The 17,609-nt window shown below is 41.5% G+C and overlaps 1 protein-coding gene and 1 long non-coding RNA gene across 2 annotated transcripts; one reads left to right on the top strand and one right to left on the bottom strand.

The window, feature by feature from the left end:
- Window positions 1–1,933: 1,933 nt before the first annotated feature.
- On the top strand, window positions 1,934–4,276 carry LOC146719277 (uncharacterized). The gene is made up of 2 exons (XR_014921295.1): window positions 1,934–3,751; window positions 4,063–4,276. It is a non-coding gene; the product is annotated as an uncharacterized LOC146719277 (long non-coding RNA).
- Window positions 4,277–4,706: 430 nt separating this feature from the next.
- Window positions 4,707–14,725, bottom strand: LOC146719276 (ankyrin repeat and death domain-containing protein 1A-like). Its single transcript, XM_085462737.1, has 8 exons — window positions 14,669–14,725; window positions 14,486–14,584; window positions 13,919–14,017; window positions 13,721–13,819; window positions 11,257–11,352; window positions 7,863–8,055; window positions 6,127–6,258; window positions 4,707–5,932 (listed from the first exon to the last, which is right to left on the bottom strand). The coding sequence occupies exons 2-8, from the start codon at window positions 14,576–14,578 to the stop codon at window positions 5,871–5,873; spliced, it is 774 nt and encodes a 257-aa protein (XP_085318863.1). The 5' UTR covers window positions 14,579–14,584; window positions 14,669–14,725; the 3' UTR covers window positions 4,707–5,870.
- Window positions 14,726–17,609: the final 2,884 nt, after the last annotated feature.

Raw genomic sequence — 17,609 nt, 5'->3', positions numbered from 1 at the left:
ATTGCCATTGAATTTAGACAACGAAAGCTTGGCTCACAGAGCAGCTGCAACAAAAAACATTAAATAGCAACATGATATATTATATTATATTATATTATATTATATTATATTATATTATATTATATTATATTATAGTGCAAACAGTGCAGGCTTCAGCTCTGGGGAAGAAGCTGTTCCTCAGTTTGGGTGGATTCCGTCACTCACAGCGTTGTTAGCCCTCTTGTGCGTGCAGACTGCAACCCCCCCACTGTGCTTTGCCCTGATATCTGCAGTGTGAGGTTGGATCGCTCATTTTCATCCTCACACTGATGCCACTTATTTCGGTCTTTGTTTGACATAAAAGGGCATATTTGTCACTTTATTGCAACTATATTTGCACTCTTGAGCTCCTTCATTCACTGACTGATCATAAAGTTATTACTTGCGTTATGTATTCATCCTTTTGAACATAATTAATGAAGCCACATGTAATCACTAAAATTTGTATTTTGGGTACAATAAGAGAGTTTCGGATGTAACGCTGTTTTGTTTTGTTTAAATTTCACCAACTTGCTGATGCCCACGGTTGTGAGTGCGGCTTCTTACTGTACATGAGTGGATGGTTGTAAATCACATCACAGATGCCAAAAACCTCTCAAACCAAGCCCTCTTGCCGGTGATGCTGTGCGTAACCTCGTGACAACCACATCACTGATACTAACTCCTGAGCTGACCGTATGTTAACATGCGCCACAAATAAGGGTCATATTTGGATTTAAAACAGTCACCGAGAAGCTTCCACTGAATGCTGCTTTCCCCTGCATGACACTGAAATCATTAACACATACTAACCCTCCATACCCTGTAGGAAACTCACTTCCTTGGAATAACATTTCAACAGGGAAAGAGTTGAGAGCAAATGTCCTTCTCTTGAACCTTCTGTCAGTCAGACAAGTGTAGCTTGAGCTTTTGTTTGCACAGGACAGGATTAACAATGGCGACATAAACGAGCTAAGGAAGCATAGAAACTGCAGAAAGGGCGTATGGCTCCTGTGTCAGTGAATCCAAACTACCTCTATGTTTGAACAATCCAGTTACACAGCTCAAGAAAATATTACTCTGACAGAAGGAAAAGGCAGTATGTGTCTCAGTAGTACTAAAAAGCTATTATATCAAAACGTAAAGGGAAAACAGTTTGATGAGCTGTATAGTGAACTGAAACTGAAACAAAACGAAGCCTATCATTAGGAATACTGACTTTTTACAGCTTCAGTTCTTTTTTCACTCAGTAGGTGGCAGCAAACTACAAACAATGGTTGCATTTTACACTCATCCGTTTTCATTAGAGGCAGAAGCCAGAAGCACATCCAGGTTTAGGTCTGCTGCTTGGTGCTACACAGAAACAGGCTGAACAGACTGAAACTCACATGAATTTGGACGAATCGAAGTAAGAATGTCACTTCTGCTCAATTGAATTGATTATCATGACCCTCACTAAGAGCCACTTAATAAGTTAGGAGTAATGTGCCAAAGTAGTATAAATATTTGAACTTTTGGCAAATCCAGCAGGTTAATGAAGTGATTTCACATCATGTGTTCAAACGGCTTGTCAGTTTTTAATATATCCCATGTGTGCATACTTAAGCTTTAAAAAAATACAGTCCAATGACCTGATAGATGTTTGCTGAACATTGTGGTTTACATCAGCACTTAAACTAAAACATAAAGAACCTGTTTTGTGCGGGCTGTTCGATACCATGAAGCAAGACCTCTGAACATCTCAGTTTTTACACACACACACACACACACACACACACACACACACACACACACACACACACACACACACACACACACACAACAGGAGTTATAAGGTTAATGGGCATCCAGTCAGTTAGCTAGTAAGTACTTTGGGTTTAATATTGACTCCAAATCTCCCGAACACTATGTCGATTTGAGAATGCAAGACCGAAACAGCGAGACCAAGACCGAGACCAAAGTCAGTCGAGACCAAGACCACGTAAAAGTGGTCTCGAGACCAAGACCAGTCTCGAGACATCCAACTCTAGATAATATCTCTTGGGTGGTATGGGAACTCCTTGGTGTTCCCCTGGACAAGCTGGAGGAGGCAGCTAGGGCAGGGGTGGGCATTCTCAGTCCACGAGGGCCGGTGTCCCTGCAGGTTTTAGATCTCACCTTGGGTCAACACACCTGAATCACATGATTAGTTCGTTACCAGGCCTCTGAAGAACTTCAGGACAGGTTGAGGAGCTAATTTAGCCGTTTAAATCAGCTGTGTTGGTTCGAGGACACATCTAAAACCTGCAGGGACACCGGCCCTCGAAGCCTGGAGTTGCCCACCCCTGAGCTAGGGAGAGGGAGGTCTGGGCTTTTCTGCTTAGGTTGCTACCCGGCCCCAGAGAATCTGAAGAAAATGGATGGATGTATAGATGTTCCAGGTGTGTCGCCATGTGGGGAAAAATGCTTCAACACATGGTTGGGTTGGTAGTGTACCGGGGGCTTCTATTTAGGACTACGCTTCCTCCTCACCATCACTCAGCAATCATGTTTTCCCAACTGCTCGGGAAAATCCGATGGAAGAGAACTGACGGGGCCTCCGGAGCTACAAACAAGCTACATTTATAACAAGTATAGTTATTAGTAAAGTAGGCCAAGGGGTAACTAAACATCTGAGCAGGAAAGAGTAGGAGAGACAGGTGAAGAGCTAATGCTAAGCTAGCGAATCCCTAAAGACACAGTGACTGAACACTGTAAATATAATTAGTGGGTGATTCAACAGAGTGTGCTTTGGATAAAGCGCAGGAAGATTACACTATGAAATAAGACGTTATCTATAAGTTTTTAATTAAATTGGCTACACAGATAAGCAATGCAAAAATACCACTGTAAGATAGAACAGGAAGTGATACTCCAGACTGAGACAACACCAAGAAGTATTTTGAAATGACCTTGAGCAAGATACTGAACTCTGAGTCGCTATTGATAAATTTGTGCAAATGTGTGTCTGGTACTTAAGTATAAGAAAGAGCATTTACATGAATGTTTGTGCGACTGGCTAATAAGAATTTTGAGTGCTCAATTAGAGCACAAAAACACTGTATAAGTGCCAGTCTACTTGCCGTTTTTCTGCACCACCTTTAGTTTCCAAACCTACTACTGCACCCATTTGTGCTTAAAGGTTGAGAGGTTTTCAAAATTCAAACAAAATGTAACTGTACTATGAAGCTGTCTCCTCCTCAAATAATAATTATATAAATAGAAAAAGTTGGGACAAGCACAAAAACCTGGAATCCTGTTAACAAACAAGCAGAAAAACCAACGTCACTGGGGTAAAACGTGTTTGAAGATCAAATATGTACACAAAACTGACATTGGGTGATGCAAAATGGAGGGAAGAGGAAGCAATTTCTGTTTGGTATTATTGTCTATAGATAATAATATGCTTCAGAATATCATAACCACGAGAGCATGCTTATTTAATTATCTGCTTTGTGTGCTGAAGACCTTAAATTCTTTCAACCTATCTGCTCAGCCCCCGGCTTACTTTTCTACCTCCACTAGTTTCACAGAACAATCATGGAGACTAGTAAACACCAACATAGATATAGTACATCAAACTGTTCATCAAACTCAGATGTTCATGTGGTGTCTTAAAGAAATGCAGCAGCGTTTAAAGATTTCTCTCTGTTTGTTGTTTGACAGGCTCAAATGTGCCCATACCTGTGCAAAGGAACAAGTTGTTCTAGAAAAAGTAAGTAAATAAGCTCGGATGTTTTCGAATTTTGTTTACTTCATTATAATAGAAAATCATGTTCCTATACATTTATTTTACCAATTAAAGCTTTGTCAGGATAACTTTAGTGGAAACATTTGGTTTAAAACAAAAAACAATGAAATGTCATATATTTTAATTGATCAGGGTCAGAAGCATGTAGCTGGGATGAGTGAAAGGCATATAAACCAGAACACCAGACGAACACATCTCCTCAATTTACAGCCTGTGTTTGTGATTTTTTTGTGCAGATACTACATATGTGTAACATCTTCTTTCTGTTTCCACAGACAACCAAGAGATGGGAGAGATTGATGCAGCTTGAATTTTATGCTTTTCAAATTTGCCTGAAATAGCTTTGTTTAAAATGAGAAATGAAAATGTATCATTGTCTATACTTTTCACCTGTCCGTTGACTTAATCCCAATCACGCTTGTGTAATTGCTAGTCAGCTGTATGAAATACTAAAAAATGAACAAAAATAAACATTCATTTTCATTTCTAGTAAGTTTGTTTCTTTATTCCACAAATCCTACAAGTCTACAGGTCAAAAATACACATTTAACAAGTAAAGATATGAACTCAGTCTTGTACTAGTATTTTCCTGACAAAAAGATATAAAACCAAAGGTTAATCTACTTAAGTAACAGTCAAACAGAGTGGAAATGGCTTTCAGTGAGAAAAACAATATTATTTTCCCAGTATTACTCTCCTCAAAGTAAGAGTAAGGCCAGTCAAAAGAGTAAGTGAAATGCACACCGCCTTCGCTCCATGTTGCTTTACTGTTGACTGAACTGCTAACTTGGGGTTTGCTCTCTCTGTTAGTACAAGAATTAATAATTGATCAACAAATTGATTTACTCTGACTTACAGAAACCTGGTTGCAGCAGGATGATTATATTAGTTTAAATAAATCAACCACCGATCATCAATCAAATGTGTTATGTACTGCTGTACTTTATTCACAATGAGTAAATAAGAATTTCATTAAAATGACTTTATTTTGGACTGTCACTTTAATTTTGTTTATACAGTACCAAATCCAAACAACAGTCGCCTCATGGTGCTTTATGTTTAAGATAAAGACCCTACAATAAACCCCAACAGTAAGATGAGCCCCTGTTAACAAGCACCTGGAGTCAGTGTGGAGGAAGAACTCCATTTTAACAGGAAGAAACCTCCAGCAGACCACGGCTTAGGGAGTGACAGCCGGTTTGAGGGGAGGACAAAGGGCAGAGAGGCAAATATTAACTTCATGTGGCCTACAGATTAGCTCGACAACAGTGCATAGAGGGCTTCATGGAATGGGTTTATATGGCCAAGCAGCTGCATCCAAGCCTTACAACATCAAGTGCAACACAAAACATCAGATGCAGTGTTGTAAAGCATCATTGTGAGGGGCGCTTTTTGTTAGGAGCTGGGCTCTGTCTTAGATCCAGTGAACTAGTGTTGGTGTGAGGGTCTTGGGGTTTGGGGTCTGGGATGCAGGGGGCCTGCAAGGAGTATGGAGCACCAGTGCCCGGAGTCGCCAGTTTCATGGTTTGGTCTCTCCATGCGCGGGGGGGTCCACGCCTCCGCAGGGGGGTCCACGCCTCCTCGGATGCACTATCATGTGGAGCGAGCTGGCCCATGTTGGGAGGTACGATCTGCGCTTTAGGGAATCTCAGGAACCTCAAGGACCTTTGGGGGAAGCAAAATCCCACACCTAAGCAGCAGGCGTGGGGCATTTTGGGTAGGTTAGGGGCAGCTTGTCTTGTCCTTTCTTTGTGTGTGGATAACTGGCATGGGATGCAGCACATGGAAATCTGCAGCAGTGCAAGGCTGTTGTTACAGCCCTTCTAGGTAAACACAGTTCAAGTGCTGCAGTAGAGAAAACCTGACAAAATTGCACGGCAAAAAAAAAAAGAAATAAATAGAGAGCAACTTTCCCCTGGCTGCTACACACCTATCTTTCATTAAAAAATGTAAACCATTATGTGACTCACAATTCAAATCATGTAATTTTATTTATAGAAAATAACATTTTTATTTCTTTAAATAAAGAAAGTTTTAACAAAGCTAACACAATAGCTCGATGATAAGCATAAACTTGTTGCCGTCACATTACGCAGCACATTTTAGGAGAGCTGGTCTGGGAGTTTGCCTTCTGTCGGATGAACTCTGGATAACAAACCAGAAGAGGAAAACAGAGAAAAGAAAAAAAAGTAGACACATTCCAGTGAACAAACAGAAAAACAGTCTTACGGCATTATTGGTCTTTCTGTGGAGAAATATTGTTAACTAATATTGTATGACTGTTAAAACTGACAAATAGTCTGACCAGTGAAAGGAAGTGACCTCCCTGATTAGCTCACCTGCCAAATCTGTCCGGGAGATTTCCACCAACCCCTCATAGAGGCCTTTGGTAGGGTTTTCTCCAGCTACGAGCACTCCATGAAGCCAGATTAACAGCATCCGGTGACCATGATCTTTGAAGCTTTTCTTACCTTCAATTTAGATTTATATCAAGAATTATCCATCTGAACTTTTAGTTAAACACAGTCACTGTAGACAGTTCTTATACCATCAGAACATTTATAGAATCACAGTAACTAACTAGTTCATATAGTCCACTGGGTCTGTATTGTAACCACAGACCAGCGTTAAGCAAGCGAGGTACTTGGCCAGTAAGCAAAGCTGAATGACATCCTGATATCTTACATTTTAAGTGCTCCAACAAAATGAAACAATATTTTATTTTATATAATTTAATATTTTATTTAAAGTTCAACTTTAAATTAAAAAAAAGGTTCAACAGGTTAAAAGTCAAATAGAGTTTAAAAGCAAGGTGTCAAAGATCTGGCATTTGGAATTAAAGAAAAAAGCTGTGCCCAGAATGTAACTCTTGCAACAGTGTACAAAAGCTGAAAAACTTATTACAATCCATGTTGCAAACTGCTGTCATCTTGGAGAGACTGCTCTTGGTTGGAGGACCAATCTACCCAAAGAGAAAGATTAGCAATTATATCCAACTATGTCCAACAAGGACAAGTGTGGGTTTGGATGGACGGAGGTACAGTATCTACCATTCAGGAGGAGGGCAATCTGGTGGGCAGTTTAGCCAAGTTATTGGCCAGTAGTTGGATGGGACCGGCCCCTTCTTGGGATCCTTGGGGATCAGGACAGCCTTCGGTTAGACATTCCGGGTGGGTCTCAACCATTAGCACCTGGTTCATTTGTGCTGCAGGATGCTAATGGAGTTAGCTTGTTAGCTTCCCTATCCAGTAGGTGTTAAACATGGCAGGGAATGGTGCTGTCCAATCCCTCTGCTTGACATGTCTGCCACTGTGATGGTTACTGGATCCTTTCAGGGAGGTTGTTGCAGTCTGCTCTTAGATCCACTAGGCACTGAGCATTTCTGTTATGTGTTGCATCCTTCTTACATATACTCTTCAGTATTGCTCTGTCTCCAGCGTTGGCGGGGCTGTTCTCATTTTGTTCTGCTGCCATTCAGACTATACTTTGGGTAGTTCAGTGGAGAACATCTGGTTTATTCTCCTGGCTTTTATCTCTCTGGTTAACCAAGATTCAGGTATCAGGTATAGGCAGTTGTAGTTGTGCTTCAGGTCATCATTATAAGACAAGATATTGTATGATAATAGACGTTTTTCTACAAAAAAGTGATGTTGTAAAAAAACCAAAAGAAAAACAACACCATCTGCTCTCTGAAATATTAAGGATTAAGCATCCATTTACTCATGTCAGACTATCCATATATTCTAAATAGATCTGTAGTTCATTTGTTGTAGTAGAATTGTAGAAAGAATTCTTGATCTGGGTTAAAATTGACCTAGACCAGAGTTAATCACCTCAGGTACTCAGAATGCTGTAGAGTGAATCAGTCAGTGCCAAATTTGAGAATTTATTTTCAATAAAATCACTGGACCCATGAAACAGTGCTTCTATGGTTCTGGACATTACAAACTTGTATGATTTCCTGTGTAAAGATTTATATATATATATATATGAAAAAACCCAACAAGTACAAAAAAGGTAATAAAAATAGCAATAAAACTGTCAATAATTTTTTTAGGAACTCAGCACTGCTCACCTGTCCACTGTTGTTCTATAGCTTGTATATGTGCTTCACTAAAGTCCCAATGCTGAGCGAGAATCTTCCACTCCCAATAACACAGATGCTTTGTGGCGAGGGTCCATAAGACAGAACGGAAGTGCTGTGTCTCTGGCTGATGGTCCTGTTTGAAGCTCAGAGGTCTTCTTACCTGCTCACATCCCCCGTGATCCTGAATTCAACAGGGAGAAAGTTTTGTGAGTCGTTCGAAGTTAAAAGGATGTTATCACGTTTTATGCATATGATGTACAAAGAAAACAAACTCTCAGTACCTCTTGCTTTTAAAACTAGCACAAAGAATTTACAAGATACTTAGCTGGTTTGTTAAATACCTTCTCCAGGAACAAAAGGCAGTACACAGCTGTTTTACACCTTAAGCTTCAGACTCCCTTGCTACCTCCAAAAGTCATTTCCTTCTAAACCTAATACGTGGTCTTGTCATCTAGCAAGAACTGCAATCAAGCATTTGCAATAACTAATAAAAAAAGCACTTGGGACAATTGTGTTGGTGACAGCTTTTGTTATAATATCAATAATATTCATATGAATATGGGATACTGTTACATGTTTGCACAGACTTTTGTGGAATATGGAGACACTCCTGGCATTATATGAGCAAAGTGAGACTCATTTTTTAGGGTTGGTGGAGATGAGTGTGAAGATCCAAACAATCCCTGTCAGTGATGGAGAAGCTTTGATGGAAATATTTGGTAAAAAGTTCACCAGCATGAAGGAAATGAAGTTTCAAACTTTCCTTAGGAGGAGCCCAGCACGCCTGCTTAAAGAAAAGTGAGTGTGGCGATGTGGATGCTTGCAGCGACTGCTGTATAGAGGCCATCCTGCTACACATGAAACACATCAGAGTCATAACTGTTATTTTAGTCACGTGTTTGTTTATTATCCTTATTGTTTTATCTGGGACTGTTTGCAGACATCTCAGAGAGAGGAGACACCAGCATCTGAACAGAGACTCAAACCAGCAACCTGCAGCTCCCTGCTTGGCTGCTCCAGTTTTCTCCTCACTCATGTTGCCCACCAGTGATTTCTAGCTGCCCACCCACACAGCAGGCTAGAATATGCGCTGAGCCTCAGCACCCAATACTTGGACATGTTTTCTTTATTAAATAATGAACCAGACCCCAAAAGTAAACAGCTGTTATTGCTAGGCAACGGGAGCAGCCTTTGGCGATGCAGCACCTGACATTCCTGACCATGTGGGCGGAGCATGCATGAAATGGAATGTTCAGTAGAACTGTGCAACACAAGCACTTAGTTCCAGCATGTTTCATTGTATCCAGACACAGCTAGAGACACATCTACAGCAGCATCTCTGTGCAGGACAAACGACAGTTGACGAAGAAACATCGAAAACTTCACTTCACTCCTCTACAAAACGTTGGCTCCTTTGTTTAAAAGGCCAAAATGAATCAGGGGAGAACGAGAAGAGGATCGGCGAGTGCTTCACCTCACAATTCAGTACAGCTGATTAACCTGCAAGAAGAACTTCAAATGATACAGGCTGAAAATATCAAATTAAAAGAAGAGGCAGAAAAATCAAGAGGAGAAGCTAAAGATTCAAAGTTTGAAACTGATGTAGTATTGCAGGAATTACTGCATGTGGGTCTCAAACTTAAAGGAGAGAAAATGGGAAAACAACAGGCAGAAAAGGAGAATGAAAAGATGAAGAAAGAACTGTTGGAAGCTCAAAAAGCATTGGAGGAAGAGAAAAGCACAGCACAAGAAGCCAACAATAAATATCAAACTGCAAAGAAGGAGGCAGGAAATGTGATGCAGGAATTACAGGAGGTGCAGGAAGCTTTTGAAGAGGGAAAAAAGAAAATGCAGTTGGCAACTCAAGAAGCTGCAAATGTAACAGCTGAAGCTGAAACACTAAGGAAGGAATTACTGCATGTAAAGCAACAACTTGAAGAGGAGAAAAGACGTAAAGATGAGGCAGAAAATGAGATTGAAAATTTGAAGAAAGAATTGTTGGAAGCTCAAAAAGTGTTGGAGGAAGAGAAAATGAAAATACAGGAAGCAAAGAAAGAAATGGAAGATACAAAGAGTCACAATGAAAACATGAAGAAGGAACTGATGAAAGTACAAGAAGAACTTGCAGAAGAGAAAATTGAGGTGAAGGTATTCAAGAAAGAAATGACGGTGACCAAGAAAGACTGCAAAGACGCACTGAAAGAAATGCGAAAGCACAAAAAGGAAGCTAAAGAGCTCCTCAAACACAAAGGGAAACTGGCCAAACAGCAGCTGAAAGAAAAATTTAAAGATGCCGAGGAGCAGCTCAACAAGACCTTAAACGAACTGAAGGCAAAAGAAAAAGAAAAGCAAGCTGAGGACAGGAGGGGATTCTGGAGCAGACTGCTGAGAAAGAACTGACTCAGCAGCATCAATAGTTTCTTCCTCCTAATGTTAAAATCTCCACCTTTCTTTCACCCCATCCTTCTTCTTGGGACGTTTGCTTGTTTTTTAAAAACTGAAACACACAAATAAAATTGCCATAACTTGACCTCATGTTGCCTGCTTCTTTTCTTGTGTGTCTGTGGATGTAAAACAGTAACACACTTTCTGCTCTGTGTCTTTAATTGTAAATAAATGCAATATGTTTTCATTTTAAAATGCAGTGCAAAAAACTTCTGCTCTGAATCTTTTTTTTAGCAAAAAGCTTTTTTTTGCCTGTTGTGGAAGTTTTCCATTTAAATAAAGCCTGCAGACAAGCGGTGAGCGGTAGCTAACATTCTTTAATCAAACACACAAAGAACAGACAACCAAGCTTGATGAAGTCCCTGCATGACCGCGGGACAGACGGTCAGCAGAGTCTGAGCCCAGCATGGCTCTCAGTTAAATACCTTCTCCAGGAACAAAAGGCAGTACACAGCTGTTTCACACTCCCTTGCTGCCTCCCAGAGTCCTCAAAGACACAAAAGACTCTTCCTGTGGAGTTGTCTGCTTCCCCCAACTTCCTTACTACACCCCCACCATTTGTCTTACTGTATGAGTGTGAGACATGTTAAAATCCAGTGGCACCAAGGCATCATACAATAAAATAATGTGATTAATACATAAGTAAAAGAAATTCCTTTACATGCCCCTTCCTGATTTCTTATGTTTTAAGCATCTTGGAGACCTAGTCATAGTGTATGCTCTGAGTTGTTCTCGTTCTTTATAACTATGCCTGTATGCCAGGATTTTTTTTTTATTACAAAATCCAAAACAATTAATATGTATATAATGTGAAAAACTCAACAGGACATGGGTGCTGATACGCTGGAAAAGAGTGAAAATGTATTTATCGAATATGAGCACAGATTTCATATAAGGAGAGTGTATTTAGTATTAATATAGCGTTAGCAACACTTACCTTCTCCCATTTAGAAAAACGGTCAGCTTTAATTATCATGTCCACCAGGACGACATGGTTTCCTCTTGCTGCCACTTCCAGACATGTTTTTCCCTGCTGTGTACATTAGATGGCCACAAAAGCATTGCTTTGTTAGAAGACACAGCTATGAGTGTCATAGATCTGAATCTATACTAAAACAGTTATCATGATGCTGTGCTACAAGATTAACTTTGTCCGGACAAAGAAAAAGTGAACTACGCATCAAGGTTTCAAATGGTGTGAAAAAAGATAAATATTCTACTTAAGACTAGCGTAACAAAGATCTTAATTAATATGATATAGAAGGATCAATGCACCAACTGAAAACTGTTTTTATTTGTTAGTGTACAATGTGAAATACACAGCTCAAAAAAGTAAAGGAACACTTGATCATCAACCACAAGTTAAACTTTACGGATATCAAGCTGTCGTCTTCGGAAGTGTAAGTGAATCAATTAATTTCACCTTTTTTTGGTGCAAATCAAACAGGTGTACTGAAGACGTTCCAAGACAAACCTTACTGTGTTATAGCACCACTAGAGGGGGTTGCCCTACTTTACTAAGGAGGTGGCAGATGACATCAACAGGATGTACAGCGTTGGTAGGGAGGCATTACAGTATTCACATGCAGGTAAAGGGGGTGTGAGTGTGTATATGGGTGTGTGTGGTCATACAGGAATGCAAGTAAATACGTTATCCTCCGACACACCTCTCATCTGTGCAGAACTGCGCTGAACACGTTCCCAACCGGAAGTACAGATACCGAGGTGCATCATGGGTAACGTAGTATAAACAGTTACAATGAACAAGCGGACTTTTAACAACTGTAGTAGTTGGGGGAGTCTCGTAGTGGGTGTGTGAGTATAGTGTGGCAGCCATTACATGCTTGTGTGTCTGTTCTGAGAGAAACCATACCTTTGTAACGGGCTGGCGCCGGTGACTACCCATCTCCGCACATGTACGTACGGACAGAGTAGAGCCGTGGAGACTTGGCTTGTATGGTCTTATGTTGCTAACATCAAATAAATGTGTTGTTCGATTTAACTGACTGACTTTGAGTTATCCAGCTAACCTCCACACCACATGCTCGCTGGACCTGCTAGCTGTTCTTCCTCGCCAAACTGCTCTTACAGTTCCAAGACAATCTCCATAAAGTAAATGATTCTGCAGGTGATGGGACAGACCATTATTCTCTCCTAGAATTGCTTTTTGATATCCTCGTCAGTACTGGTTTGATGAGAGAGTACCTGCAGCACATCCAGGTTACACTGTGGCCATGTCCACACTGAGACGCCGTTTTCGGTGAAGGAAAACGCAGCGTTTTGAAAACGCTATCCAAAGCCGTTTTCGTGTTGCAGTGTGGACAGCGAATCCCGAGCCTTTTCAAAAACGATGACACATTTTAGTGATGTGATGCAGTCATGTGACCAATCAAACTAAGATAGCGGAGGGCATTATACAGCGTTTGTTTTGTTTGCTCTCAGTTTTGACAGCGCTATTAAAGATTAATATCAGTCTGTACGTGCTCCAGAGCTTTTCTTCAAATTCTTTAACTCTCACTCGCTTTTGCAACTTTGTACTTTTGTGTTACTCGCAGCAACAACTCCACCTCATTGTTAGTCCATTTAAAAAACTCGGTGCTTTTCCTCAACATTTGCCGCGACGTTTCAAAGAGCCGGAAAAGTAAATAAATGGCAGACGGAAATGAGGCAGGCCGAATCTTCTTGCGTTTCACGCATGCGCAGGACTGGAACGGAAGCATTTTCGGCTGTTTCAATGTGGACGCACAACTCTGTGAAAACGACTGAAAACGATAGTGTGGACGCGGAGCGTTTTCAGACAAAAACGCCATTTTCAAATTTTAGTGTGGACGTAGCCTGTGTTTCCCAGCACAGTCTGAAGAGTGAGGAGCAGATAGTAGGAGACAGGCCAGAGCTGAAAGTTCATCGCAGTGTGAATGCTAGATAGAATTGTGTGTATGCAGGTTTGAATTGGTAAATTATGTTGTGTAAAGCTCCTTTATCATTAACCATGCTAGCCAACAGTACCCTGTACTGCTGGGATGAAATCCTCAGAGCTTGTCTTAATGCACTCGGTCCTGGGTTTGTGTTGCAGGGCAATACCCAGTGACCTGGCAATTATATAATGATGAAGACACTGATGTCACTGCCTGGCCCTCATGTTTCACACACCTGAATCCCTCATCCAAATCTGGGAGGAGATCCCCCCACCACCATCCACCATCTCATCCAGCCTTCAAAAGGCTGATGATTATGGTTTTCACTGACCTTTGTGACCCCTGACCCCTTCTTGTTTTCAATGAATTTCAAAACGTACGTCAAAGTAACATGAATATTTTTTAAGGTCTGATGTGTGACTTTAGTACTCCATTTATTGTTTTGAGCAGTGTACATAATATTCTGTGTGAAGCTGTGTGTGGTACCTTATCAGTTAGACTGAGACTAACTCTAGAAATCAGCATCATCTCAGCCAGGTCATGCCAGCCATGTTCTGAGGCAATGTGTAGTGCGGTCTGCTGCCTCTGTCGCCCACATGACAGACAACCATTAAGTAAAATTACTGTATTATAGGACATTTTATTATGCATTGTGTTCATGTGGCTGTGGAACTTTGTACTTACAATGTCAGTGGCATTCAGGTTGCTGCCAGCATCGATAAGCAATCGTACAACTTTTGTGTGATTGTTGAAAACAGCCAGGTGGAGTGGTGTGCAGTGTTGCTGTTTCAAAGAGAAACAGGTATTAAAAAGCTGCTCTCTATGATATTAACTTTTAAAACGTTTACAAGTGTTTACTGCCTAATTTTAGATTTCTTCTTCATTTTATGCACCAAAATGCTAACATGCTAACATACCACTGTGTAAGAATACCCATATGGAAAAGATATATATAAATCTTATAAAGCTTTGTGTTATGTGAAACTTGTGTGAAAAGCATACAAGAGTGAAAACAGATATAAGATCCTTTGATAAATTATATAAATGAAACTTGTTTTGGATACTTACTAAAACAATATATGAAAGTAATGAGAAAGTGGCCACTTTCATGAGTAAATCATATAAGCCTTATATGAAGTAAGCCAAATCTTATGCAAGTCTTTTATAAATTTCTTCTATTTCTTTTGCATATGGGTACTTTAAAAGAATTATCATAATAATTTTTTTCCGGAGATAGCTAACAGTGCTTACATTGTTTATAGCATCTACATTGATTCCTGCCTTCAGCAGCAAGCTGGCCTCTCTGTCATGACCATGCTGTGCCACATAATGGAGAGCATTCATTTTTCTCTACAGACAGAAGATAAATATTAATTCATGAAAATAACACTGCCAACCCACTCTTGAATTGCATATTTAAGTAAACAAGCATACATTAGTTTGTGCATTGACATTACAGCCAGAATCCAGCAGAAGTCTAACGCATTCATAGTGACCTCCGTCAGCTGCCGTGTGCAATGGTGTGAGATCATCCTACAACAACACAATACAACAGGTACAATCAAGGTCAAAGGTTTTTACAGTTTAAAGCTTATTATTCACAAGCATGAAGAAATGTGTTTTTTCAGGTTCAAAATGCTTGAGTGATCCCAAGAGTTTGGTGAGTAGGAATCATTTTTGCTTAGAAGGGTCTTGCAAGGCCAACAGGTCCTGGGTCAAAGGGCCAGGCTACTTGAAACTAGAGAAATCGCTGTGATTAGGAGTCAGCTACCTCACCCAGTTTACTGAGGAAACCACATAAACTAACATTACTAATAGTTTTTCCCCATGCTGTGAAAGTTCTTTTATTTTTTGGCAAATTCAAATCTGGTCTTCCTGTTCTTGAGCGTAACCAGTGGTGTACACCTTGTTGTAAACTGTCTGAGCTGGCTAGTATATTCCTTCTGGTTGAAAATGTCCCAAATGTTATTTTGGCTCCTCATAAAACTTTTTAATCTCTCTCTGATATGTTTATTTAGTTTTTCATTTAATGATGGCTTCTGTTGCTTCATCAACATCTCCTTAAAACTCATATTAAGTGTTCCAGTAAACAGCTACCCAATGCCAAGTGTAAATGGTTGTCTGCCTCTCTGTGTTAGCACTGTAACAGATTGGCAGACTGTTCAAGGTATACCCTGCATCTCTCCCCATGGAGGTGAGATAGGCTCCAGCCCATCAATGACCCTGAATGGGTGAGTGGATGGCTAAAAAGAAAACAAGAAAAATGCTTCAGTGGCAGGACCCACTGATTGATAGGATTCACCCTTCTTTAAGGTTCTGGACATCATAAGGCTGCTCTGGTCTGCAACACAACACACAGTTAGGTACACAAGTGTTTTGGCAATTACAATTTCTGTAATTTGTTCAATCTTAGCCTTCGCTTGTGTCAGCATCTCTTTGGACCTCATACAAAGGGTTTCACTGGACATCTACTAAATGTAAGTTCAACACTTATCTCTATATCTCTGCTTAATTACTGATAGAATAATTATGGGAAAAGTCTTAAATGGCCACAAAACTGCTTGGCAGCCATGTATCCAAATGCTTTTGAGCCTCAAAGGTTTAAAAGAGTATAAAAATTTCTATAATTCCTAAACAATTAATGCAACACTTCTGTTAAACCCTTTATAACAACCCTGTTTCCTGCACCCTGTCCAGAGGTGCTGGATCTGGGGGGCATCCGTTCATCTGGGTCTATGGCTTGCAAAGCCTTGCTCCCTGTGGGACGCTGTTCTTGATGGTGGGATTGGTTTGGGATGGCAGAATGGGTGGCTTCAGGGGTGGGCACACGGTTGTCATAGAGATGTATGGGCTCTTTACGCTTTACTAGTCCCTAAGGACCCCAAAGCGCTTTACATATCCTGTCACACACACATTCACACACTGGTGATGGCAGCTACGGTGTAGCCACAGCCACCCTGGGGCGCACTGACAGAGGCGAGGCTGCCGGACACTGGCGCCACCGGGCCCTCTGACCATCACCAGTAGGCAACGGGTGAAGTGTCTTGCCCAAGGACACAACGACCGAGACTGTCCAAGCCGGGGCTCGAACCGGCAACCTTCTGATTACAAGGCGAACTCCCAACTCTTGAGCCACGATCGCCCCAATTGTTCTGATACTCCTGATACATACGGGATCACTAAGGGTTTTTGCTTAGACGGCAGTTTCACCTTCTTTCCTGGATCGGCTGGAGCTTTTTTAGGTGCCTTGGATGAGTGACAAAACATTTCTTCCACTGAAAACACTACATCCAGATGAACAGAATCAACTTTTTGAAATTTCCTTACCTGGATGCTGGCCTTCCTCATGAGTTTATCCAACCTCTTCCTCTCAGCTGCAGATAAACTGCTGCTCCAACAAACCACACTGTAAAAAATGACAGATGCCACCACAGAGTCATAGAAGGTCTTTAAAAGCGCTCCCTGGACTCCAAATGACCTCAGCCGCCTCAGCAGGTAGCGTCTGCTCTGACCCTTCCTGTAAAGAGCATCAGTGTTGTGACTCCAGTCCAGTTTATTACTCAGGTGAACACCCAGGTACCTATAAGAGTCCACTATCTCAATGTCCACTCCCTGGATGTTCACATACTGTGGACGTCCTGTGAGGTAGTCCAGTATCCACTGGGACATGTGGTGGTCCACTCCCAATAGCTCCAGCCTGTCTCTCAGAAGTCGTGGCTGGATGGTGTTGAAAGCACTGGAGAAATCAAAGAACATGATCCTCACAGAGCTTCCAGGCTTCTCCAGGTGAGTCAGAGCTCGGTGCAGGAGGTAGATGATGGCGTCCTCCACCCCGATGCCAGGCTGGTAAGCAAACTGCAGCGGATCCAATGAAGACCTCACCAGGGAGCGCAGATGGTTTAGAACCAACCTCTCGAGGGTCTTCATCAGATGCGATGTCAGGGCTACCGGCCTGTAGCTGCTGAGGTCCTTGGGACGGGAGGTCTTTGGTAGCGGTACCACAGGAGGTCTTCCACAGCTGTGGTACTTTCCCCAGTGACAGGCTCAGGTTGAACAGATATCCTAGGATGCCACACAGTTCATCTGCACAGCATCTCAGGAGCCTGGAGCTGACGCCATCTGGACCTGCAGCCTTCTGCACCTTGATCTTGCGAAGCTCATTCCTCACTTGAAGTGCTGAGATAGAAAGAGTGGATTTTGGGGGAGGGGTGTGTATGTTGGAGTCCACAGAAGCCGGGGGTGGGTGTGATGGCTGGGAGCTGAGAGGTGTGAAGTCCTGAGATGAAGGACAGGCGGTCCCTGAAGATGAAGGAGATTGCAGCAGGGGGGACGATGCTGTGGTGGGCGTTTGATCAAACCTATTAAAATATTTATT

Source organism: Copadichromis virginalis, linkage group LG1 (genome assembly GCF_057382275.1).
Source record: "Copadichromis virginalis isolate Kocher_CV1m ecotype Utaka linkage group LG1, C_Virginalis_male_GT1.1, whole genome shotgun sequence".
Lineage (NCBI taxonomy): Eukaryota > Metazoa > Chordata > Actinopteri > Cichliformes > Cichlidae > Copadichromis > Copadichromis virginalis.
The sequence above is the reverse complement of the archived record's forward strand: the minus strand, read 5'-3'. Positions and strand labels throughout refer to the sequence as shown.